The 25,226-nt window shown below is 51.0% G+C and overlaps 1 protein-coding gene across 9 annotated transcripts in view; it reads right to left on the reverse strand.

Annotated features, from left to right (window-relative positions):
* The window catches only part of PLEKHA4 (pleckstrin homology domain containing A4), a 26,644-nt gene extending 2,605 nt beyond the window's left edge, over positions 1–24,039 (reverse strand). Inside the window, exons 1-17 of one of the 9 annotated variants that reach the window (XR_014806476.1) lie at positions 23,563–24,039; positions 23,018–23,107; positions 21,428–21,535; positions 19,465–19,537; positions 19,277–19,377; positions 19,009–19,118; positions 18,246–18,461; positions 17,620–17,899; positions 16,325–16,411; positions 14,536–14,583; positions 14,024–14,190; positions 13,780–13,929; positions 11,898–11,996; positions 9,321–9,461; positions 7,678–7,777; positions 7,531–7,607; positions 583–747 (exon numbers count right to left, since the gene is read on the reverse strand). Coding sequence is in view for 8 of the 9 variants with exons in the window: in XM_084961428.1 (XP_084817554.1) it covers positions 583–747; positions 7,531–7,607; positions 7,678–7,777; positions 9,321–9,461; positions 11,898–11,996; positions 13,780–13,929; positions 14,024–14,104; positions 14,536–14,583; positions 16,325–16,411; positions 17,620–17,899; positions 18,246–18,461; positions 19,009–19,118; positions 19,277–19,377; positions 19,465–19,537; positions 21,428–21,535; positions 23,018–23,101 (1,920 nt within the window). In the remaining variant the exon portion in view is untranslated. Of the gene's footprint in view, positions 1–582; positions 748–7,530; positions 7,608–7,677; positions 7,778–9,320; positions 9,462–11,897; positions 11,997–13,779; positions 13,930–14,023; positions 14,191–14,535; positions 14,584–16,324; positions 17,008–17,182; positions 17,900–18,245; positions 18,462–19,008; positions 19,119–19,276; positions 19,378–19,464; positions 19,563–21,427; positions 21,536–23,017; positions 23,108–23,562 lie in introns of all 9 variants that reach the window. The other 8 variants (XM_084961429.1, XM_084961428.1, XM_084961431.1 and 5 more) reach the window with 8 other exon arrangements.
* Between the last annotated feature and the right edge of the window lie 1,187 nt (positions 24,040–25,226).

Consider the following 25,226-nt stretch of genomic DNA (forward strand, 5'->3'; position numbering starts at 1 on the left):
GGGCAGTGGGTTAAGGATGTGGCATTGCTGCAGCTGTGGTGTAGGTCACAGCTCTGGCTCAGATTTGACCCATGGACCAGAGACTACCAAAAAAGAAAGAAAAAAAAATCAATTTCCTGGAGTTCCCTGGTGGCTCAGCAGGTTAAGGATCCCTCATTGTCACTGCCATGGCGTGGGTTGGATCCCCCACCCAGGAACTTCTGCGTTCTGCAGGCCTGGCCGAAGCTAATAAGAGTAAATGAAATAAAATTGATTTCCTTACTTGCTCAAGTTTTTAATCTTTTTTTTTTTTTTTTTGGCTTTTGATAACACATAGCAACTGAAAAGCAAAACTGAGCTCCTAATCCAGGTCTGTGGACACCCCCCCCGCCCCCACCCCTGGAAAGGAGAGGGCTGCCAAGACCTTGTCTCTGGCCCATCCTGTTCTCCTTTCCTCAGGGAGCTAGGATGCTGACTTCAGCACAGGTACAAGTCATGGAAATCTGGAATCCCATTCCAGGGAAGGACAAAGGAAACATCCCCATTTCACAGAAGGGAAAACTGAGGCTCCAAACCAAGAACTGAAGCCCCACTGCCCCTCACTTTTGGTTCCGTGTCAGGTTGGCGTCTGGCTGGAGACAGCGCCCTCTGCAGGCTGAGGAGCCCGGGGGAGGCTGGGCGAGGGAGAGGCCGTCCACACTCCTGGTTTCTGCGGATCCTCTCCAGCTGCTCCTGGGCACTCATGCGGGGCCGGGCCGGGGGCACCTGCTGAGATGAGCGACACGGGGACACGTCAGCCTTGGCCTCCGCTTTCTCTTCCCTGAGCCTCTCAACCCCGTCTGGCCCTTTCCAGCAAGTTCGCCACTAAGTCTGATGGGATCTCCCCTCCAGGGCCGCCAAGCGCTCTCAGGACAAGGGTGTCGGAGGCTCCGTGGGTGGTCTGGTCCCTCCCCGCCTCTCCAGCCTCAACTCCATCAGTGGCCCGGTTTGAACCCAAAGCCCCAGCCTGACAAACACCCCACGTCCTGGATATATCCAGTATCTTGGCACTAGGCGTCCACACTCTAGGAAGCACTCTTACTTGTGATAAAAATCCAGTTCTCAGGAGTTCCCACTGTGGCTCAGGGGAAATGAATCTGACTGGTATCCATGAGGACGCAGGTTTGATCCTGGCCTTGCTCAGTGGGTTAAAGATCCGGCGTTACCATGAGCTGCGGTGTAGGTCACAGACACGGCTCAGACCCGGCGAGTGTGGCTGTGGTGTAGGCTGGAGGCTACAGCTACTATTCGACCCCTAGCCTAGGAACCTCCACATAGCACAGGTGCGGCCCTAAAAAAAAAAAAGCAAACAAAAAAATTACATTAAAAATTTAAAAATTGAAGTATAGTGAATCTCCAATGTTGTGTTAGTTTCTCGGGTACAGAACAGTGATTCAGACATATCTATATCTTTATAGCTACACATTCTTTTTCATATTGTTTTTGTTTTTTGTCATTTTGCCTTATTTTAGGGCCGCTCCCGCAGCACATGGAGGTTCCCAGGCTAGGGGTCTCATCGGAGCCACAGCCGCTGGCCCACACCACAGCCACAGCAACGCAGGATCCGAGCCACGTCTGCAACCTACACCACAGCTCACGGCAACACTGGGTCCTTCACCCACGGAGCGAGGCCAGGGAACGAACCCTCAACCTCATGGTTCCTAGTCGGATTCGTTAACCACTGCGCCACAACGGGAACTCCACTTTTTCATATTCTTTTCCATCCTGGTTTATCACAGGATATTGAATATAGTTCCCAGGGCCATACAGTAGGACCTTGTGGTTTATGCATTCTATTTATACCAGGTTGCATCTGCTCGTCCCAAATTCCCAAGCCATCCCTCCCCGACGGCAACCACAAGTCTGTTCTCTTATGTCTGAGTCTGCTTTTGTTTCATAGAGTCTCATCCACGCTGCTGAAAATGGCATTTCTCGTTCTCTTTTATGGCTGAGTAGTATTCCATTGCGTATATCTAGATGTACCACATCTTTTGTTTTTTCTAAGCCTTTTTTGTCTTTTTAGGGCTGCACCCAGCGGCATATGGAGGTTCCCAGGCTAGGGTTCTAATTGGAGCTATAGCCACTGGCCTACGCCACAGCCACAGCAACGCAGGATCTGAGCCGCCTCTGTGACCCACACGACAGCTCATAGCAACGTCGGGTCTTGAATCTGCTGAGTGAGGCCAGGGGGGATCAGACCCACAACCTCATGGTTCCTAGTTGGATTCGTTTCGGCTGAGCCATGATGGGAACTCCCTATATGTACCACATCTTGATCCAATCATCTGTCAATGGATATTTACGTTGTTTCCATGTCTTGGCTGTTGTGAATGGTGCTGCTGTGAACTTAGGGGTGCATGTATCTTTTCGAATTATAGTTTTGTCTGGATAGATGCCCAGAAGTGGGATTGCTAGTTCCCAGGCTAGGGGTGGAATTGGAGCTGTAGCTGCCAGCTGACACCACAGCCACAGCAACACCAGATCTGAGCTGTGTCTGCAACCTACACCGCAGTTCACGGCAATGCCAGATCCTTAATCCATTGTGCAAGGCCAGGGATTGAACCCATGTCTTCATGGATACTAGTTGGGTTCATTACCACCGAGCCACAACAGGAACTCCTATCCTTAGTTTTCTAAGGAAATTCTATACTGTTTGCCATAGTGGCTGTTACATTCCCACCAACAGTACAGGAGGGTTCCCTTTTCTCCACATCTTCTCCAGCATTTATTATTTATAGACTTTTTATTTTATTTATTGATTTATTTATTGCCTTTTAGGGCCATAGCTGCAGCATATGGAAGTTCCCAGGCTAGGGGTCAAATTGGAGCTGTAGCTGCTGGTGACAGCCACAGCAACAAAGGATCCAAGCCACATCTGCGACCGCAGCTCATGACAGTGCCAGATCCTTAACCCACTGAACAAGGCCAAGGATTGAACCTGCATCCTCATGGATACTAGTTGGGTTTATTACCGCTGAGCCACGACGGGACCTCCTGGGCATTATTCTGCAGACAAGATATCATGGCATCTCCACCCCAATGTTCACAGCTGCACCATTTACAATTGCCAAGATATGGAAGCAGCCTAAGTGCCCACTGACAGATAAATGGATAAAGAAAAGGTGGTATGTATTTATGTATGTGGGTGGCTGTGTAATATTACTGAGCCATAAAAAAAGAATGATAAATTTTTTTAGGATTTCCCATTATGGCTCAGTGGTAATGAGCCTGTCCATGAGGACGCATGTGGGATCCCTGGCCTCACTCAGTGGGTTAAGGATCCAGCGTGGCCGGGAGCTGTGGTGTAGGTCACAGATGTGGCTCAGATCTGGTGTGGCTGTGGCTGGTAGCTACAGCTCCGATTCGACCCGTAGCCTGGAAGCTTCTCTAAAAAGGAAGGAAGGAAGGAAGAAATGGGAGAGGATTACAGTTTGATGATGTTGATGACCTTGGGGACAGAAGACAAAATGGTGAAAGGGGCGATCAGTACATTGCTGACCCCCAAAGGTACAACCTTATATGTGACCAAGTGTTTCTTACCGGTTTACTGAATTAACAGGACACTGCTCAGGCAAGACCCTTTATTAAGGAGCAGATGACACAGCAGGAAACTCTACGAAGGCCACCTGCCTCATCCTTGGGGAATCCTGCTCCTGGCCCTGCTCCAGATGTCCAACTCCAGTTCGTCGCTGGCATTGCTGGCCTGACCAGTGTCCCCTGTCTCCAGAATCTTCAAGCCACCAGATGCCAGGAGCATTCACTGCACGTGAGCATTTAGGTATTTGGCTTTCTTTGTACTTGGTTGTGGGACACAATGCTTTCCTAAACCTTTGTCTTGGAAATACAAAGTGCCTGATATTTGTAAGCTATTTTTTAATTTTTTGTGTGTGTGTGTGCTGCCTCCAAGCATATGGATTTCCGAGGCTGGGAATCAGATCCAAGCCACAGCTGTGACCTAAGCCACAGCTGAGGGCAACAATGGATCCTTTAATGCGCTGTGGGGGGCTGGGGATCCAACCTGTGTCCCGGCGCTGCAGAGATGCCCCCTCAACCTGGTTGCCACAGTGGGAACTCCTATAATCTATTTTTCTCCCACTGACTCCTTCGTTTAGGTAATTCATTGCTATCTATTTTTTAACACCTGACATTTAAATGGAGATGTTATTTATAGCTTTATCCCATTTCCTATGCATATTCATACATTTTACTGGAGAAATAATGTGTTTGATTAAGGGTGCCTCCCTAGAGCCCCAGGTGTACACAGTATATGCACCGAATTACCCTTCTTTTTTATTTATTTATTTTTGTCTTTTTAGGGCCGCATCCGGGCATATGGAGGTCACCAGGCTAGGGGTCGAACTGGAGCTACAGCTGCCAGCCTCTGCCAGAGGCACAGCAACACCAGATCTGAGCTGCATCTGCAACCTACACCACAGCTCACGTCAACACAGGATCCTTAACTGAGTGAGGCCAGGGACTGAACCTGCAACCTCATGGCTCCTAGTTGGCTTCGTTTCTGCTGCGCCACGATGGGAATTCTCCCGAATTATCAGTCTTGAATCTGCAAGATTTTGCATTGTGAACATTGGGGTCCTAAGGGTTTTGGATAGGGTTTAAAACTGATATAGGTAAAACTGATAGAATCTGACTCCTTTCTTTCTTTTTCTCTCTTTAAGGCTACACCTGCGACATATGGAAGTTCCTGGGCTAGGAGTGGAATCAGAGCTGCAGCTGCCAGCCTACACCACAGCCACAGCGACACTGGATCTCAACCGCATCTGCAACTCATACCGCAGCTTGCCCCAACGCTAGAACCTTCACCTACACCTTCACCTACTGAGTGAGGCCAGGGATGGAACCCGCATCCTCAGGGCCACACTGTCGAGTTCTTAACCCAATGAGCTAAGCAGGAACTCCCCGATTCTTTCTTGGCATCTTCTCTCTCTCTTTTTTTTTTTTTTTTTTGTTGTTGTTGTTGTCTTTTTGCCATTTCTAGGGCCGCTCCTGCGGCATATGAAGGTTCCCAGGCCTAGGGGTCGAATCCGAGCTGTAGCTCCCGGCCTACGCCAGAGCCACAGCAACGCGGGATCTGAGCCGCGTCTGCAACCTACACCACAGCTCAGGGCAACGCCGGATCGTTAACCCACTGAGCAAGGGCAGGGACCGAACCCGCAACCTCATGGTTCCTAGTCGGATTCGTTAACCACTGCCACGACGGGAACTCCCGGCATCTTCTCTTCTAATCTGCTGCAAACAACCGTTATCTTCCCCCTGGACTAGCCCAGTCGCCCCCTCACTGCTTTTCTGCCTCAGCCCTTATCTACACAGACTGTTCCCCGCATGGCCACTAGAGGGCGCAGGCTCCCAATTACCGCAACTCGTGGCTCTTGGCTGAGGGGCCTCTGTAGCTCTCAGCTCACAACGTGTCAAAACTAAGCCACCACCTTGGACACAAGGCCCAGCACGATCTGCGCCCATTTTCCCATCTGTCCTCATTAGCATCCCTCTTCCCCTTGCTCGGTTACTCGTTTCCAATCACACTGGCTTCCTAGCTGCTCCTCCAACACACCAGACTCGCTTGTGCCTCAGAACATTTGCAAGGGCTGTTCTCTTTGCCTCTAACTCTCTTCCACCAGCTATCCCCAAGGCTTGCTCCCTTGCCTCCGCCAAGTATCTGCAAAAGCATTACCTCCTCAGAAACCTCCCCAGACCAAGCCATCTATAATTACACCCTTCCTCCAAGCACCCAAACCCCCTCACCGTGGTCTGCTTTTATTTACAGCATACACAATAATTTTTTTTTTTTTTTGTCTTTTTGTCTTTTTAGGGCCGCACCCATGGCATACGGAGGTTCCCAGGCTAGGGGTCTGATCAGAACTGTAGCCACCGGCCTACACCACAGCCACAGCAGCACCAGATCCAAGCCGCGTCTGCAACACGGGATACTTAACCCACTGAGCGAGGCCAGGGATCGAACCCACAACCTCATGGTTCCTAGTTGGATTTGTTAACCACTGAGCCACGACGGGAACTCCTACAATAATCTTTGTTAAATTATTTGTTTACTACCTGCCTCTTCCCACCAGAATGTCAGATTCATGGGAGAAGGTTTTTTTTTTTTTTTTTTTTTTTTTTTCCGTCTTACTCACATTTGGATCTTCAGGGCCTAAACAGTTCTAGGCAGCAGAACTTTCCTGAATGATGGCAGTGTTTGATATCTTCACTGTCTAAGAAAGTAGCCACTGGCCACGTGTGTCTTCTGAACACTTGAATTGCGGTGAGTGAGAGTGAATTTTCATTATTTTATTTATTTCATTTTTAAAAAAATTTATTATAGTTGATGTACAAAGTTCTATCAGTTTCGGCTGCACAGCAAAGTGCCCCAGTCATACATATATATATATTCTTTTTCTCACATTATCCTCCATCACGTGCCATCACAAGTGACTAGATATAGTTTGCTGTGCTATACAGCGGAGTCAATTTTTAAATTTTATATTCATTTATTTTATTTTTATTTTTTTGTCTTTTTGCCATTTCTTGGGCCGCTCCTGCGGCATATGGAGGTTCCCAGGCTAGGGGTCCAATCGGAGCTGTAGCCTCCGGCCTACACCAGAGCCACAGCATCGCTGGATCCAAGCAGCGTCTGCAACCTGCACCATGCTCACGGCAACGCCAGATCCTTTAACCCACTGAGCAAGGCCAGGGACCGAACCCGCAACCCCATGGTTCCTAGTCGGATTCGTTAACCACTGCGCCACGACGGGAACTCCAGAATTTTATATTCATTTAAATAATCTCGACAAAAAAAAAAAATTTAAACAGCCGCATGTGACTACTGGCTACCTTATTAGACAGGAAAGAGGATATTTTAATAAATATCTATTGGATGAATGATTGATAAATTTAACGAATGAAGTGCTTGCTCTAGCCTGACATGAAGCTTTATGGGCACTCATCCAGTGTGACTCTTTCTTTTCTTTCCTTTTTCTTTTTAGGGCCGTGCCTGCGGCATATGGAAGTTCCCAGGCTAGGGGTCAAATCAGAGCTGCAGCTGCCGACTTACACCACAGCCACAGCCACACCAGATCCAAGCCACAACTGCGACCTACACTGGAGCTCGCAGCAACGCTGGATCCTTAACCCACTGAGCGAGGCCGAAGATTGAACCCTGCATCTTCCTGGATACTGGTCGGGTTCTTAACCCAATGAGCCACAATGGGAACTCCCAGTTTGACTCTTCACATCAGCTTTAGACGGCAGACACTGCTATTGGTTCCATTTTGCAGATGAGATAATGGAGGCAGAGAGGTTTCACAAGTGACCCAAAATTACTCAGCTCCGAAGTGGCGGAGACAGAATTCAACCACAGCGCCCTCAACAACCCCTGCGTGCTCTCAGCTGGGGGTGTGTGTGTGTGGCTTTAGATCGCCCCTCTCCCAGGTGTTTCCCCAAGGGCAGGGGGTCTGAGGGTTGCAGGAGGGACTTGAGGAGGCTGGTTGGACATCCTACCTTGGCTCCTGCCTGTGGGGACATGGGGTGGCGACCCTCAGGGCTGGAAGCCCGGGAGACCCTTGGAGATCCGAGACCTGGAGGCGCAGAACGGGACTGATGAGGACGGAGAAGAGCAAGCAAGTCCCTCCAGACCCGGATGCTCACCTGAGCGAGGGCTGGCGGGCTCTCTGTCGCCCCCTGGGGGCCGCCCCCAGTCAGCCTCCGGAGACCGGGGCGCGCTCAGTTCCAAGGACTCGGGCAGGCTCTGGAGAGGTCAGGAAAGGAGGATAATAATTATAATTATCATCAGTAGCATCATGTTCCAGCCACTTCGTCATTGAGACACAGCATGACTTGTATTAAGACTGAAAACGAGGAGCCAGACTAGTTTGCAAATCTTAGCTCTCCCACTTTTTTGTCTTTTTTTTAGGGCTGAACCCATGGTCTATGGAAGTTCCCAGACCAGAGGTCATATCGGAGCTGCAGCTGCCGGCCTACACCACAGCCACAGCCACTCCGGATCTGACCCGTGTCTGTGTCCTACACTATAGCTCACGGCAACACTGGATCCTTAACCCACTGAGCGAGGCCGGGGATCAAACCTGCATCCTCATGGATCCTTCGGGTTCATTAACCACTGAGCCATGACGGGAACGCCTGAGGCAGCTGTTATTATCCCTATTTCACATGTGGGGAAACTGAGGCTCAGAGAACGAGGTTGACAACTGATGTCCCAAAGATAGCAGAGCTGGGATCTAAACTGAGATCTCCTGGATATGCTAGTCAAGGCTACGCTCAGCGTGATGCAGCTGATCAAGGCCAGCAGCAGCCATACCCAGTGGTGACAATAGTGGCTCGAGCTTCCTGAGCGCTTACTCTGTGGGGGGCGCTTTTTCCTCACAATTTCCCCTTCTCACAGAACCCTGCAAGGTAGGAGTTAAGATCAGCGGTGTCTGGTAAATGTTTAACAAACGCCTCTCTGGGAGAAGAGAGCTCTGGTTTGTAGCATTTGCCAATCTCTGCTGTGTACATACCCCCACCGTGGTCAATTTCAAGCTACCAACATGCCATCACTGAATGTGGAGTTGAGAAGAGACGCTGCCAGTTGGCTCTCAGGGCGGGTGGGGAACTGGCTCCAGCACTCTGCTGGACTAGGATCACAGTAGAATGAATATGAAAGCAAAAGCTGGGAGTTCCCATCGTGGCTCAGCGGTTAGGAACCTCAACTAGCATCCATGAGGATGTGGGTTCGATCCCTGGCCCTGCTCAGTGGGTTAAGGACCTGGCATTTCTGTGGCTGTGGTGTAGGTCAGTGGCTGCAACTCCGCTTGGACCCCTAGCCTGGGAACCTCCATATGTCGCAGGTGCAGCCCTAAAAAGACAAAAAAGACCAAAAAAAAAAGAAAAAAAGAAAGAAAGAAAGAAAGCAAAGGCTGGAGTTCCCATCGTGGCTTAGCAGAAACAAATCAGACTAGTGTCCATGAAGACACAGGTTCCATCCTTGGCGTCACTCACTGGGTTAAGGATCTGGCATGGCAGTGAGCTGTGGTGTAGGTCGCAGACATGGCTCGGATCCTGCGTTGCTGTGGCTGTGGTGTAGGCCTGCAGCTATAGCTCCGATTTGACCCCTAGCCTGGGAACTTCCATATGCCGCGGTGTAGCCCTAAAAAAAAGAAAGAAAAGAAAAGAAAGCAAAGGCTTCCAGAGCTTTGGATACTTGCTGATCAAGGCAGAGAGAAAGAGGCGAGTGGGGAATAAGCTGGGGCAGATGGGACAGGAAGCTGGGGAGAGAAGTGTCGGAGTCTCACCTCCCTCTCTGAGGACTCCTCGCCTTGGAGTGCAGGGGATGGGGAGTCAGGCTCAGTGTGGGAGGGTGATTTCTGGGGACCCCCCAGACCAGCCAGCGTGTCTTCCACCATCCACAGTTGCTGCTGAGCAGATGCTCTGTCCTGGGGAGAGGAAAGGAATTTGTTAGTCAAAAGTGGAAAAATGCAAGAAGGGTTCACGTTGCTAGGCCACGGCAAGGGTCTGAAATTCCCATACGGCTATCCCATTACCCATCACCATTTCTCATAAACATCAGCTTTTCTGTACGGTTCTGTAGTGTCACTTCTGTTATAAACCGGTGACCATATACATAGGTGTGAGTCTGTTTCTGAATACCCTATTCTATTCCTTTGGTCCATTTCTCTAACCTGGTGTCAGTACTACACTCTCATCCTATGAACTGTAGCTTTACAGTCAGACTTGACAGTCAGTTGTGTGCATCTCCCAGCTTTGTTTTTTTTTAGAGGTTGCCTTGGCTGCTCTTGGCCTTTTGCACGTCCAGATACAATTTAGAGTCAGCTTCTCAATCCCCACATAAAAACCTTCTGGATTTGTATCGGGACTATAGATCCCCACTGGGGAAATCAATGTGGGGAAACCATATCTTTGCATTTGGGTCTTTCCTATCCATGAACATGGTAGATCTCTCCATTTATGTAAGTCTTCCTTTTTTTTTTTTTTTTTAATATTTTTGTCTTTTTAGGGCCACAACTGAGGCATATGGAAGTTCCCAGATTAGTGGTCGAACTGGAGCTGTAGCTGCCAGCCTACAGCACAGCCACAGCAATGCCAGATCCAAGCCATATCTGTGACCTACACCACAGCTCATGGCAGCACCTGATCCTTAATCCACTGAACAAGGCCAGAGATTGAACCTACCTCCTTATGGATGCTAACTGGGTTGGCTACCACTGAGCCACGACGGGAACGGGAACGCCATAAATATTTATTTTCTAATTATTTGGTATTAGAGCACAGGAAAACAAACGCTTTTTGCATATTATCCTTGCATTCAACTGCTTTTCTCGATTTCCTTATTCTAACAGTTTATCTGGAGATTATTTTGGATTTTCTACATACACAATTATGTCATCTATAAGTAAAAACACCTTTACTTTCTTCCTCTTTGGTCCTTATCCTTTTTTTTTCTTTTTTGTCTTTTTGCCTTTTCCAGGGCCACTCCCACGGCATATGGAGGTTCCCAGGCTAGGGGTCGAATCGGAGCTGTAGCCACCAGCCTACACCACAGCCACAGCAACGTGGGATCCGAGTCTGCGACCTACACCACAACTCACGGCAACACTGGATCATTAACCCACTGAGCAAGGGCAGGGATCGAACCGGCAACCTCATGGTTCCTAGTTGGATTCATTAACCACTGCGCCACGACGGGAACTCCGGTCCTTATGCTTTTGATTTACTTCTCAGTCTCACTCGCACCGACCAGGATCCCTGGTGCAATGCTGACTGGACGTGGCAATAGCAGACATCCAAATATTGGGGGGACGCTTTCAATATTTCACAATATTTGCCAACACTAATGTTTGCTGTAGGTGTGTTACAGATGCCTTATAAGATGCAGGAAGTTGCTTTATACTCCTACTTGCTGAGAGATTTTATTTAAATTTTCCTGCCTTTATTGGGGTGATCATGTGGTTTTCATCCTTTATTTCATTAAATGTGGTGAAAGACAGGGATCTATTTCCAAGTATTAGGTTAACCTTGCATTCCTCCAATAAACCTGAGTTGCTTGGGATATATTCTTTTCATATGTTGCTGGTGATGAGCAATAGGTGGGGGATTAGAGTGGAGGAGCAGATTTTAGGAAGACGCGGGAAGGGCTTAGAATGAAGAGAGTGGGGCTTAAATCTGTTACTAGAAGCCAGAGATTGGTTTTTGTCTTGTTTCATTCTCCTTTTTTGGCAACCCCCCGGGCACATGGAGTTCCCAGGCCAGCCATCAGATCTGGGCCAAGGATCAGATCTGAGCCACAACTTACTCGGAGCCTTAACCTCCTGTGACAGCCGGGGATTGAATCTGCACCCCAACACTTCAGAGACGCCGCAGATCCCACTGGACCACAGCGGGAACTTCCAGAGTTTTTAACTGGAGGTATATGATGTAGGAGTTCCGCTGCTAGGCTTAGAAGGAAGACGTGGGTCTGAGGCCAAGCAGCGGGGCTTATACCTTAGGAGTGGGGCTTGAGCTAAGGGATTGGGATTTAGAAGGGGAGACTCCAGAGGAGACATTTAACAGCAAGAGTCAGGATGCAGAATACGAGACATGAACTTGCAGGATGGGACAGGGCCGAGGGCTGGAATTCTGACACTGGGGGCCGACCAGAACGGGGAGTGGTTCCGAACATAGGTCTGAAAATCAAGGGTACTAGCTTAATTACTACCAGAGATCTTTACTGAAAGGAAAAGATGTCGGGGGAGGGCCTTAAGATGACATAGGTGGAGCTTTGATTCTGTGGGAGGAGCTTAAATGCCAAAAGGGTTGCCTAGTGAACTTGGCGTCGAGGGTGGGGCTAGACGTTAGACGTGGCAGGGATGTACCTGGGGGGACCCGAGGTGCAGCAAGTACTCAAGGGTCTCTCTCAGGGTGCTCAGCTCCTGCTCCAGGCCGCTGTACGTGTCCCAAACCCGCTCTCGCTCCTGGGGTCCCAGAAAGGGGAAACACAGAGTTAGCATGCCCACCACCAGATCTTTCCCCAGTCCATCTTTTCCCAGCTGAGCAAGGGCAAGGGTGGCCTGGCCCTGGGTGCCCTGGGGGTATAGAGACCACAATTCCCAAGACCTCTTTGCTCAGACAACTGAGAACCCAGTGACTGTGTAGAATCTGCCGCTAGTGTAAAGAGCAGCTTTCCCTGAATCCTCTGGCTGACCTCTGCCCTCCTCTAGGGTGGCACAGTCTATGGGTCTAATGATTTTTTTTTTTTTTTTTTTTTTTTTGCTTTTTAGGGCTGTAACCGCAGCACATGGAGGCTCCCAGGCTAGGGGTCGAGTCACAGCTCACAGCAACGCCGGATCCTTAACCCACTGAGCGAGGCCAGGGATCAAACCAGCATCCTCATGGATACTAGTCAGATTGGTTTCCACCGAGCCACAGTGGGAACTCCGTGAGGTAGGTATTATTGTCTCCATTTTATAGACAATAATAATTATATCTAACATAAGTATTGCTTACCATATGCCAGGTACATAAGTGTTAAATACTCATTGATTGATTTACATACATTTATGAAATCTTCGAAATGGTCTCTTGAAGTAAATAGTACTTTAGTACTTTTTTATCTTTTTTTTTTTTTTTTTTTGCTTTTTAGGGCTGCACCTGTGGTATCTGGAGGTTCCCAGGCTGAGTGAGGCCAGGGGGGTCGAACCCACATCCTTATGGATCCTAGTTGGGTTCTTTAACCACTGAGCCATGAAGGGAACTCCAGTAAATACTATTTTTATCATCTCAAGTTTATATAACAGGCATCTGAGGTCCTGATGGGTTAAGTAAATTTTCTAAGGTCACACAGCAGCTATGGGATCTGAGATTCAAAACCAGGAAGCCCATGTCATAATCACCCTCTCTGAGTTCCCTGGGTGGCTGAGTGGATTAAGAATCCAGTGTTATCACTGCTGTGGCTCAGGTCACTGCTATGGTGCCGGTTCAGTCCCTGGCCCAGGAACTTCCACACGATGCAGGCGAGGCCAAAAAAAAAAGTTATGAAATCACCCTCTTTTATTTTTTATTTTTATTTTTTATTTATTTTTTTTTTTTTTTTGTCTTTTAGCTATTTCTTTGGGCCGCTCCCACGGCATATGGAGGTTCCCAGGCTAGGGGTTGAATCGGAGCTGTAGCCACCGGCCTACACCAGAGCCACAGCAACTCGGGATCTGAGCCGCATCTGCAACCTACACCACAGCTCACGGCAATGCCGGATCATTAACCCACTGAGCAAGGGCAGGGACCGAACCTGCAACCTCATGGTTCCTAGTCGGATTCGCTAACCACTGCGCCACGACGGGAACTCCCCCCTCTTTTAAATAGTACATTAAATACTGCTATTTCAGAGTTCCCGTTGTGGCTCAGTGTTAACAAACCTGACAAGTATCCTTGAGTATGTAGGTTCAATCCCTGGCCTCGCTCAGTGGGTTAAGGAGCCAGCATTGCCATGAGCTGTGGTGTAGGTCGCAGACTCAGCTCAGATCCTGTGTAGCTCCGATTAGACCCCTAGCCTGGGAACCTCCATATGCCGCAGGTGTGGCCCTGAAAAAAAAAAAAATCTGCTATTTCTTGGCTGCTTGCCCATCACCCTCTAGGACTGTCAAGGTCATTGGTTTCAAATGGGGGGAATTCTCAAGAACGACCTTCACGAGACATCCTGGGGATAAGATCCCTTGAGGAACAACCTGTAGAGTGCCGAGGTCTCCTTTCCCAGATGCTCACCTGGGTCAGATGACAAATAGTGGCCCGCACACTGACCAGTCGGTCCTGCAGGAGACGCTGGCGCCCCCAAGCCCTCCCAGGAGCTGCAGCCTCCCTGGTTGTTTGGCCCAGCTGCTGTCTGGTCAATTCCAGGGCTGCTTCTAGCTGCTCCTGCACCAGGAGGAAAGGCAATTAGGCTTCGGAAAGTGCATCCAGCCTCAGGGAGAGAAAAACGGTGTCCCTCCCCTGTCCCAGAGCCCTGTACCTTCTCCTCCTGCCTCCGGTCTATCTCCTCCTGCAGCCTCCTTAGGAGCCTGTCCTGCCCGCACAACTTGGTCAACAGAGTCTCGAGAGAGGAGAACAGGAGCTATTTCTGGACCAGATCTGGCTCTTCTCCCTGGTCACCTCACCCCCATCTAAAACTTCTTCTCCCTGTGGAGTTCCCGTCGTGGTGCAGTGGTTAACGAATCTGACTAGGAACCATGAGGTTGTGGGTTCGATCCCGGGCCTTGCTCAGGAGGTTAAGGATCCGGCGTTGCCGTGAGCTGTGGTGTAGTTTGCGGACACAGCTCGGATCCCATGTTGCTGTGGCTGTGGTGTAGGCTGGCAGCTGTAGCTCCGATTAGACCTCTAGCCTGGGAACCTCCATATGCCACAGGAGCCGCCCTAGAAAAGGCAGAAAGACGAAATAATAATAATAATAATAAATTTAAAAAAATAAAACTTCTTCTCCCCAACTCTGGGAACCCAGCAAGGGTGTGTTCAGGGAGAACTTACATCTGTCTCCAAGCTTTGATGGAAGGTTGAGTCCATGGGGGGACCCGGCTGAGGAAAAAGAGAAAAAGTGGGGGTCACATGTCCAAACAGATCCTTATTGTAGCTCAGTGCTGAGCTGCGAACCCCCTGCACCGTTTTTAAAATCTTTTTTGGCCACCCTGCAGCATATGGAGTTCCCGGGCCAGAGATCAGATCTGAGCTGTAGTTGAGACCTAAGTCGCAGTGTGGCAATGCTGGATCCTTAACCCACTGTGCTGGGCCGGGCCCGGGATCGAACCTGCCTCCAGCACTTCCAAGATGCTGTTGATCCCATTGCACCGACGCGGGAACTCCTGAGCCCTGTTTCTACTGACAGACACCCCTGTCCTTATAAGCTTTGTCCCAAAGCTTTAGAGAACTCAGTAGATTCTTGGCTCAAGGAAAATCTTGAGTTCCCCTCGTGGCTCAGTGTTTAATGAACCACACTAGTATCCATGAGGATGTGGGTTTGATCCCTGACCTCGCTCAGTGGGTTAAGGATCCCGTGTTGCCGTGAGCTGTGGTGTAGGTGGCAGACGCAGCTTGGATCTGGCATTGCTGTGGCTGTAGCGTAGGCTGGCAGCTACAGCTCTGATTCGACCCCTAGCCTGGGAACCTTCATATGCTATGGGTGCAGCACCCCCCCCCCAAAAAAGGAGGATCCAATGGAGCTCTTGTGTCAAATAGCTATATCAAATACCATAATTCATGGAGCAAATTTAGACAATTCCTTTATGACTGAGAATAAAACAGGGATTCTACTACCACTGTTCCAGTTTAATACAGTATTAGAGATCTTGACCAATGCTAAAGGATAAGAAAAACAAAAAACATAAGGATAGGAGGGGGAATGTTAAAACCATCATTATTTACAGATAATGTGCTCATCTACCCTGAAAAACCAACAGAATAAAAAATATATACATTAGAACAAATAAGGAGTTCCCATTGTGGCTCAGTGGTAATGAACCTGACAAGTATCCATGAGGATGTAGGTTTGATCCCTAGCCTCAGCCAGTGGGTTAAGGATCTGGTGTTGCCTGAGCTGCAATGTAGTTTGCAGATGTGGCTCAGATCTGGTGTAGCTGTGGCTGTGGTGTAGGCTGGCAGCTACAGCTCTGATTCAACCCCTAGCTTGGGAACTTCCATGTGCCATGGGCACGATCCTCCAAAAAAAAGACAAAAAAAAAAAGCAAGAACAAATATGATAATTAACAAGTATGCCACAGTGTAAAACAAAGCTACAAACATTAATAGCATATCTCTACACCATCAATAACTAGAAAATACTTTTAAAAAAGAAGACTATACCATTCCAATAACTATAAAAATTATCAGGAATTAGGGAGTTCCCCTGTGGCACAGTGGGTTAAGGATCTGGCATTGTCACTGCAGTGGCTCAGGTGGCTCTAGTTCGATTCCTGGCCGAGGAACTTACACATGCCTCGGGCACAGCCAAAAAAGAAAAAGCAAAAAGATCCACAAAAGTATCAGGAATTTAGGAGTTATCTCACTAACAGCACATGAAATCTCCAAGGGAAAACATGAAAATTCAAATGAAAGACCTAGATGATGATATGAATGAATGGAGAGAATATTCTATAAGTATGCCACCTGGTTTCAGCAGCCCTGAGGAAACTAATATAACCGCCTATACGCTATGAATCAGCCAGTCTTCTCTAGGCTCCCTAGTCCAGGAGATGACATTCACCATAGCAACAAAAGCAAGGGTGGGGGCTCTAGCAGATTCAGGGTGCCCCAGGATACCTACCAATAAAACCATGGAAGCCCGGTTCCCTGGAGGTCTTGGAGGGAGCTGGAGATACGTGGAGGAACCAGAGGGGGCCTGGGGGGAATACTGAAATAAGGATGTTTAGACATCGGCTTGTCTTAGTAACAAAGATTACGGAGTTCCTGTCGTGGCGCAGTGGTTAACGAATCCGACTAGGAACCATGAGGTTGCGGGTTCGGTCCCTGCCCTTGCTCAGTTGGTTAACGATCCGGCATTGCCGTGAGCTGTGGTGTAGGTTGCAGATGCGGCTCGGATCCCGCGTTGCTGTGGCTCTGTCGTAGGCTGGTGGCTACAGCTCCGATTGGACCCCTAGCCTGAGAACTTCCATATGCTGTGGGTGTGGCCATTAAAAAAAAAAAAAAAAAAAAGCTGAGAATTGTCCTGTCTGTTAGAAGTCGAAGGTACAGTCATAGACATTTTCCAGACAAAGGATCTTACATAAAAATGACATTTGCGGAGTTCCCATCGTGGCGCAGTGGTTAACGAATCCGACTAGGAACCATGAGGTTGTGGGTTCGGTCCCTGCCCTTGCTCAGTGGGTTAACGATCCGGCGTTGCCGTGAGCTGTGGTGTAGGTTGCAGATGCGGCTCGGATCCCGCGTTGCTGTGGCTCTGTCGTAGGCTGGTGGCTACAGCTCCGATTGGACCCCTAGCCTGGGAACCTCCATATGCCGTGGGAGCGGCCCAAGAAATAGCAAAAAAAGACAAAAAAAAAAAAAAAAAAAGTAACAAAGATTAGAATGGCTGTGCCCAGAATTGAGGTGCCTTAGGAGACTCTTTGAGGTTCAGAACTGGGCTCCCTGAACTTCCTCAACTACCTGCTCCCCATCTGGGTGCCTCTGACGGTGCCTGTGATGGAGTCACAGACGATGACATTAAATGGACAAGCCTAACAAAACAGTCTTGAGGCCAATGGAAGTTGCAATCTACTCTCACTCTCACATCTGTGGTTAGCTGTGGATTTTTTAAGATAAACTGGGGACACAGGCGGATGCAATCCACACTACCTGTCGCAGCACTGTCTTAGAGGAGAGTATTCTGGACTACAATCTTCATAATGCTTAAGGGGTAATGGCCAAAGACCAGCCCAAGACAGCCCTGAGAACTAATGAGAGATAAAGTCCATTCTCCCTTTCACATTTAAACGCAGCTGTGATGATGCTAAACTACAATCCCCAAGATGCCCAGGGGCCAGTGGCTTCGAGACCAGCCTGGAAAGACCACCCCATGGCCATATGGGAGATGTAGTCTCCCTCCCCATCACCTAGGCTCACCGTGGTTCTGGCCTCCTGACTCCAGTGCTGGGGACTCCTCGGGGGCCTTCCTCCCCCAGCCTCAGAGGAGGGTCCTCGGCGGGGAGTAGGGGGCCTGGAGAGGGTTTGGCGCTGGGGGCCCCAATCCAGGGGAGGCCGGACATCGATGCGACTCAGGGGGGTATGAGGTCTGGCAGAAGGTGCTGTGTCTCCAGAGGAGGGAGGGAGTCTTCGTGCAGGAGCAGAACGGGGCCGGGGGAGGCTCAGAGGGGAGGGAGGGCGAGAGAGGGGTGTGAAGAGGCTGTGGGGAGGTGAGAATAGACAAACTGCATCAACCACAGCCGCCTCACCCCTCTACTCATCAAGCCAGCTTCAAAGAGGTGTCTCACTGTCTCTCTGGAGAACCCGCCTCTACTAGCCAGATCCTGAATAACGTCCCCCTTTGGGGCGTGTCCTCCTTAGGACTTCTCCTCTACAGGCCCTGACCCCACAAAAACCCCGAAAGTCACACACCAGAGGGAAAGCACTGAGCCACGCCCCTAACCAGTCTCAGTCCCGCCCTTCTCACAGGCCACGCCCTCAACGTTTCTGTTCGTCACTGGCTCAGCCCTATATAACCGCAGCCCCGACTCCCTGGTCCAACTCACTCCGGGCTTCTTGTCCTCCGAATGCGGTGTCCAGATTGGAGATCGATGGTGGGGCTGGGAGTGACTAGGCCGGATCGCCCTCGACCTCTGGAGAGCCGAGCCACCTCCGGGGATTCCGAACCGCGCCCCACTTCCGCTCTGATCACCTCTGGGGGACCACCTGGGCCTCCAGGCCCCTCCTCAGCCTGGGAACGTGCAGGTGACCTGGGCTGCCCACTAACGAGCGGACACAGAAAAAGTCATCACTCCTTTGAACCTTACAAGAGTCCTTATTCCTATTTCACAGATAAGGACACAGGGACCTACAAAGAAAAAAAGGGGAGACGGTGCACTATAAATCGTTGTCCCCATTTTGCAGATGGGAAGACTAAGGCCCAAGTTGGAAGTGACTCGTGCAAGGGTCACAAGGTCCATCCGGGTTGCTGGGTCCAATGTCCCAGACTCTCCGTCTCCAGCCTGAAAATTGGCAGGCAGACACAGCCCAAGCTGTTTTTTTTTTTTGATCTGACATTCTGTAGGCCTCAGTGGGTGGAGACTTCTGAGAGAACCAATTGGAGAGTGAGCAACATTGATGGACAAAATGGTGGGCGGAGCTTACAAAAGAGACTTTTTACTGATTGGAGGTGAGGGCCTGAACGGCCGGCGTCTCCTTCAGTGATTGGACATTTTAGGGGGCAGGGCCTCAGAAGCAGTCGTTTCGGATGATTACCCGGACCCAGATTGGAGGTATAGCGTCAGGGGCGTGGCCTGTACCTATACTCACCACTCGTCCCCCTCGGCACGAGAGGCGCGACCCAGTGCCCGTAGCCAGCCCCGCAGGTCCTCTAGCGTGTCAGCTGCCAGAACGTAAGTCCTCATGCCCGGGTGCTCCGCCTGTGGGAAGAGAGAGCTGGGGGACCCGGATGCCTGGGCCCTCTAAAAAGAAGGATGCCCGGGACCGTGGGCAAGATTCCCTATCTCCAGTAATGGATGCTCCAGGCCTGCCCCCATTGCCTAGTACCTTAGTGCCCATGCGGGATGGATGGACTCACAGTGAAGGTGAAGCGCCGCCCTCGGGGGGCTCCTGGCCCATCTGGCCTGATACTGTAGCTGGGGAGCAGGACGCTACCCAGGACGCTCTCCTCGCGGCTGTCTGCAAAAGAAGGGCTGGGGTCAGGGATCACAGGGTCCTGGAAGCCCGGAAGTTACAGGAAAGGGAGGGTGGGAGGGGGGCACTGACCCTTGTAATAGAAGAGGCAATGGCCAGAGAGGACAAACCAGCGGCGTTTCCAGAGCCGGAGCCCGGAGCTGTCCTGGGGAGAGAGAGTGGGAGTAGGGCTAGGAGGAAAAATGGAGATGGTGACACTTGGTGAACAAAGACCCAGAGAATGGAGAGGAGCCGAGACACTGCATATGGAGGTTCCCAGGCTAGGGGCGGAATCGGAGCTGTAGCTGCTGGCCTACACCACAGCCACAGCAATGCCAGATCCATTCGAGCTGCATCTGTGACCTACGCCACAGCTCACAGCAACACTGGATCCTTAACCAATAAGCAAGACCAGGGATCGAACCCACATCCTCATGGATACTAGTCGGATTCGTTTCTGCTGAGCCACAACAGAAACTCCCTCCTTTTTTTTTTAACAGCTGCACCTGTGGCATATCGAAGTTCCCAGGCTAGCAGTCAAATCATAGCTACAGGTGCCGGCCTAGGCCACAGCCACCACAAGGCTGGATCTGTAGACGCATCTGCACTCTATGCTGCAGATCCAGCTTGCGGCAACGCTGGATCCTTCACTCACTGAGCAAGGCTAGTGATCCAGCCCGAATCCTCATGGACACTATGTCAGGTTCTTAACCTGCTGAGCTACAATAGGAACTCCCAGCACCACCACTTTCAAACTGTGCCCTTAAGCAAGTCCTTTCCCCACTAGGAACCTCATGTTTTCTCATCTGTCAACTGGGGATTGAGAAGTTACAGGAAGCTTGGGACAGTCACTGTACCACACGTGGCCAGGGGCTTTATACAGGAAGATGGTCCAATTATGGAGTCGGAGACACAGAGAGGCCAGGAAAGTGATGCTGAGCCACACTCTGAATCCTGCATCTTCCCAGCTCCTCTGCCAAAACCGATCCATCTCCAACTCTGTGCCCCTCTTTCCCTCTCCAACCCATTTGCACAGAAGCAGCATTTTTTTTTTTTTTTTTGTCTTTTTGCCTTTTCTAGGGCCGCTCCCATGGCATATGGAAGTTCCCAGGCTAGGTGTCAAATTAGAGCTGTAGCAGCCGGCCTACACCACAGTCATAGCAAAGCGGTATCTGAGCCACCTCTGTGACCTATACCACAGCTCACGGCAACGCCAGATCCTTAACCCACTGAGCAAGGCCAGGGATCGAACCCGCAACCTCATGGTTCCTAGTCAGATTCGTTAACCACTGCACCACGAAGGGAACTCCAGCATGATTTTTTTTTTTAATCTTCCATTAGATCATGTGAGTCCTCTGCTCAAAACAGAGCTTACCGTCATACTTAGAATAAATCTCCAATTCCCTACCCTAGTTTGCTGGCTTACAGGGAATCTCAAACTTGAGTGTATATAAAAACCACTCAGAGGGCTTATTGAAACACAGATTCCTGGAGTTCCCACCATGGGTCAGCAGAAATGAATCTGACTAGTATCCACAAGGACGCAGGTTTGATCCCCGGCCTTGCTCAGTGAGTTAAGGATCCGGCGTTGCTTTGAGCGGAGGCATAGGTTAGCGAGAGGGCTAGGATTTGGTGGTGTTGTGGCTGTGGCGTAGGCCAACAGCTGCAGCTCCAATTCCACCCCTAGTCCAGGAACTTACATATGCCACAGGTTCAGCCCTAAAAAGACAGAAAAAAAAAAAAAAAAAAAAAAGGTGGGGAGAGGGGAATTATTGAGGATTTTCCTGGTGGCTTAGTGGGTTAAAGACCCAGCATTGTCAACTGTTGCTCCAGTCACTGCTGTGGTATGGGTTTAATCCCTGGCCCAGGAAATTCCACATACCTCAGACACAACCAAAGAAACAAAAAACAAAAATCATTGAATGAATAAATTAAACAGTGATAGAAAAAAAAAAAAAACATACTTGGAGCCTTTGAAGGAGAGAAACGGTGGCCAGCCAGGAGCACACCATTTCCACCACCTAGAGTGTTGGTTCGTTCCTCCCATTCACTCTACCTGCTTATGAAGCCAGCCTCGGATGTGCACGGGGAGGTTGGGATCCCTTCTGAGCGCATTGCCCCTCTTCCCGAAGGCGTGCACCTTGCTTACAGCCCGAGTAGGCTTCTGAGGAGAGAAGGAGAACAGAAGTGAACAGGGCCTTAGGATGGGCTGGAGGGGGGGGGGCGGTGCAGAGGGACCCAGGCAGCCTGAGACCTTCCATGAGCTGCCTTTAGAAGCTGGGTCAGGGGAGTTCCCATTGAGGTGCAGTGGAAATGAATCGGACTAGGACCCATGAGGTTGCGGGTTCGATCCCTGGCCTTGCTCAGGGGGTTAAGAATCCGGCATTTCCATGAACTGTGGCGTAGGTTGAAGATGCAGCTCAGATCCTGTGTTGCTGTGGTTGTGGTGTAGGCCAGCAGCTGTATCTCCAATTTGACCCCTAGCCTGGGAATGTCCATATGCCATGGGTGTGGCCACAAAAAAAAAGCCAAAAAAAAAAAAAAAAAGAAAGAAAGAAAGAAAGAAACTGGGTCACGGAGGCTGCTGTGTTTGGGGTGCAGAATTGCATGTACATCATGCAGAGTTGAAAGATCCTTTTCATGGGTGGCGGTGTTTGGAGGCAAGACAGAGGCTACCGGCCAACAGGGAAGGAATTTGGGAATCAAAGGTCCACTGCCAAGGAGAAGATGCCCTTGGCCACCAGAGCCAGAGTTGTAGCAGAACCTTTGGGATTGGAATTGGCAATGTTGCCTGGGAGGGAGAATCTACGCTGAGTCCCTAGTGATGGATCAACTGGAATCAAAGGACACGTCACTGCCAGAGATGACATCCCTTAATGACCAGGTCCAGTGGGGGGAGGAAAGCCCCAAATCCCTCCTGCCCAAAAGACAGCCCCCCCCCCTCCTGTCCACACCGACGTCTCAGGCATCCAGAGCCAGATTCTCACAGGATGCCCTTCCTTGGGGATAGTGCTGCCCAAGGTCAGAATCAAATCTATGGATTCTGAACTTGGGAAGCCAGAAATGAGTGACCGGAATAATAGCTGGAGGACAATAAAATGAATGTCATCACTGAACTCGTGTGTGTGTGTGTGTGTGTGTGTGTGTGTGTGTGTCTGTGTGTGTGTGACAATTTGGGACACAAGTATCTCGGGCCTCATGGGGCTCTATGCTCAGAGAAGGGGCTTTCCTTGCTGGATTTCAGAACTGGGTAGGTTGGGTGGCTAGAAATAGGACACGAATTTCTCAGTCCTAAGCAAGAGTGCTTCTGAGTTCTTGGCGGGGGAAGGGGGGTGGTTCATGGCTAAGGAGTGGCCTTATCTTAGCAACCAGAGTCAAGTGGGGTTGTTACACTGGCTTCAAATTAGGAAAATCCGAGGGGTGGGTGGGGACGACTGGGAGTGTCCCGGAATTTCTGGCTGCAGCGGGTGGGCAATTTGGTCCTTGCTCCGTCTGGCAGACCCTGTTGCTAAAGATCCTTGCGCTTGACAACCGGAGTCCCTAGGGTGGCGCCAAAACCAGCGCTTGGACAGAGCAGGCTGGGGCGACCCAGAGCTGCCCCCCGCCCCTGCCCCATTCCTCCCCAGCCCCACCAAGAAGCTCAAACCTTGGTGCTCAGGCTGCCGAGCGAGGAGATGGTAGAGGCGCTGCTGGCCAGGCTGAGGCTGCTCCGAGGTCTGCCCTCCTCCATCAGGGGCTGGGGACAGAAAGAAAGGGGCTGTGTGCGCCACTCTGCAGATGACCCGGCTGGGGACAGAGACAGGGTCAGGGGCTTGCAGGTCGGAGGAGGCTGAGGAGAAAGAGCCTGTTGTTTGGGGCCTGGGGGGCTGGGGGAGGCCCTGGCCTGGAGACCACATACCAACAGTGATGCCAAGAGAGGTGGGCGGCGCTGGCAGCTGTGGGGAGGGGGGCAGCTGTCTACAGCCCGAGACAGAGAATAGGGGCCCCTTTATTCATGCCCCCTGCACTCTGGCCAGGAATTTGACCCTCACTGTGTTGCTCAAGACCCCCCCCATCCCCTGCCTCTTTCCGGTGCCCCCAGCTACCTGTCTCCTGCACCCCCAAAGGCACACCCAGAACAACCCTGCCAAGGCTCTGGGCACCCAGAATGCACAGCCTGGCAGCCCCTCCCAGCCCAGCCAGGGCACTTACCAGCTCTGGGGTCCCAAGGCCAGAGGGCACAAGAGGGCAGTGTGGGTGCAGGGACCCCCCCCCCAGCCACAGTCCCCCTCCTCTGCCTCTTAGGGGCTGCCTCTCACAGCCTTCCTTGCTCACCTGCTCATTCCCACCCTGTCCGTCTCTTTGTCTCTGCCTCACCCTCTCCCTTCCTTCTATCCCGTCTCTCTCTCTGCAATCTCCCCTCCCGTCCCTCTCGCTGTCTCTAACCTCTGTCTCTTTCCGTCTCTCCCTTACACACCCTCTCGTCCGCAGCTCCCCCACCCCCTATATCACTTTCTGTCCCAGTCTTTCTGTTTCTGTCCAAATCCTCTCCTGGGCTCACAATCTCTTTAAGTCTCCCTTCTGTTCCCTCCCTCTCGCCCTCTCTCTCTCTGGCCCTCCACGTCTGCTGTTTCCTTCTCTCCCGGACGCTCCTTCTCACTGTCTCTCTTCCTCTGCTCTCCCAGTTTCTCTTTCCCCTCTGCTGGTCTTTCCTTCCCCCTGCCAGCCGCCCACGCTGCTGTCCCGGCTCCCAATCCCCGCTGACCCCGCCCCTCTTGGCCTCCCCACCACAGCCTGACCTCTGGCTCAGCTGCCCCCACAGCTGAAGGGAGGGGCTGGGGGCTGGGGGCTGGGGGCTGGGGGCCACCCTCCCACCCTCCACCCCACCCATCCACCCACACGCTCTTAGGTCCCTGCTGGACCGGGTCCCATCAAGGCTGAAGCTGGGATTCCTACATGTTTGGAGAAGAGGAGCTGGGCCTGGACTCCAGGACCTGAGGGGGCAGGTTGTGATCGGAAGCCTGGGTGATTGGCGCCTTGGGAATGGAAGGGAGGGGTAGGGGCTCAGACTACTGGGTACCTGACAAAATGTGAGCCAGGAGTCAGGACTTGAGAATGGAGCTGGGGTCTGGAGGTGTGGCTTGCAGTGGATGGGTCCAAGTCCTCCAGAGAAGAGAGGGCGGCCCCCAGATTGCTGGGTTCTGGCAAGAGCAGGGTCAAGTGGCCAGTGGCAATCTCCACCTCAGATCCAGGTGAGAACTCCGGTCTAGACTGAGGATGATGCCCTCTCAGGAGGGAGGCCTGGGTCCTGGGCGTATTTTGAGGTACAGGATTGCAGACCAGGTTGGTGGTGGGGTGCCAGGGACTGAAACCATGTCCTTAGGCCTGGAATTTGGGGCAAAAGACCGCCCCCCCCACTCCCTTGATGTTGGTGATACCCAGCTAGAATTTCAATTTGTGTAAGCGGAGGTTCTGTATAAATTTGAAGTAGGTGGAGCCTAGGAGTGGCGCCTTGTGCCTGAGATAGGCACGGGATCTGAGGTTTTGGTCCAGTATTTCTCACCGCGTATTTGTTGAGCACCTACTATGTGTCACGCAGGCAGTGAGCAAAGAAAAGCGCCTGCCTTCAGGGGCCTTACACATTCTCTTTCTCTTTTGCAATGAATATAGACTCCGCTGTGCCCACCCTTGGGCAAGTGATTTCATGCCCAAGACTCAGTTTCCCCATCTGTGAAATGGAAATAATGATACCTTCCCACACCGGATAGGAAGCCGACTGGACTGGAGGGTGGAAGACTCTAGCCTGGGGCCGGCTGGCTAAATTGGGGGCGGGGAGTAACGGCGTTTGCCTGGAACAGAGGTTGAGCTCGCGCGCT

Source organism: Sus scrofa, chromosome 6 (genome assembly GCF_054392235.1).
Source record: "Sus scrofa isolate SSC_HxYL_T2T_F1_AM1 chromosome 6, Sscrofa_HxYL_maternal_Yorkshire_Landrace_v2.0, whole genome shotgun sequence".
Taxonomy (NCBI): Eukaryota; Metazoa; Chordata; class Mammalia; order Artiodactyla; family Suidae; genus Sus; species Sus scrofa.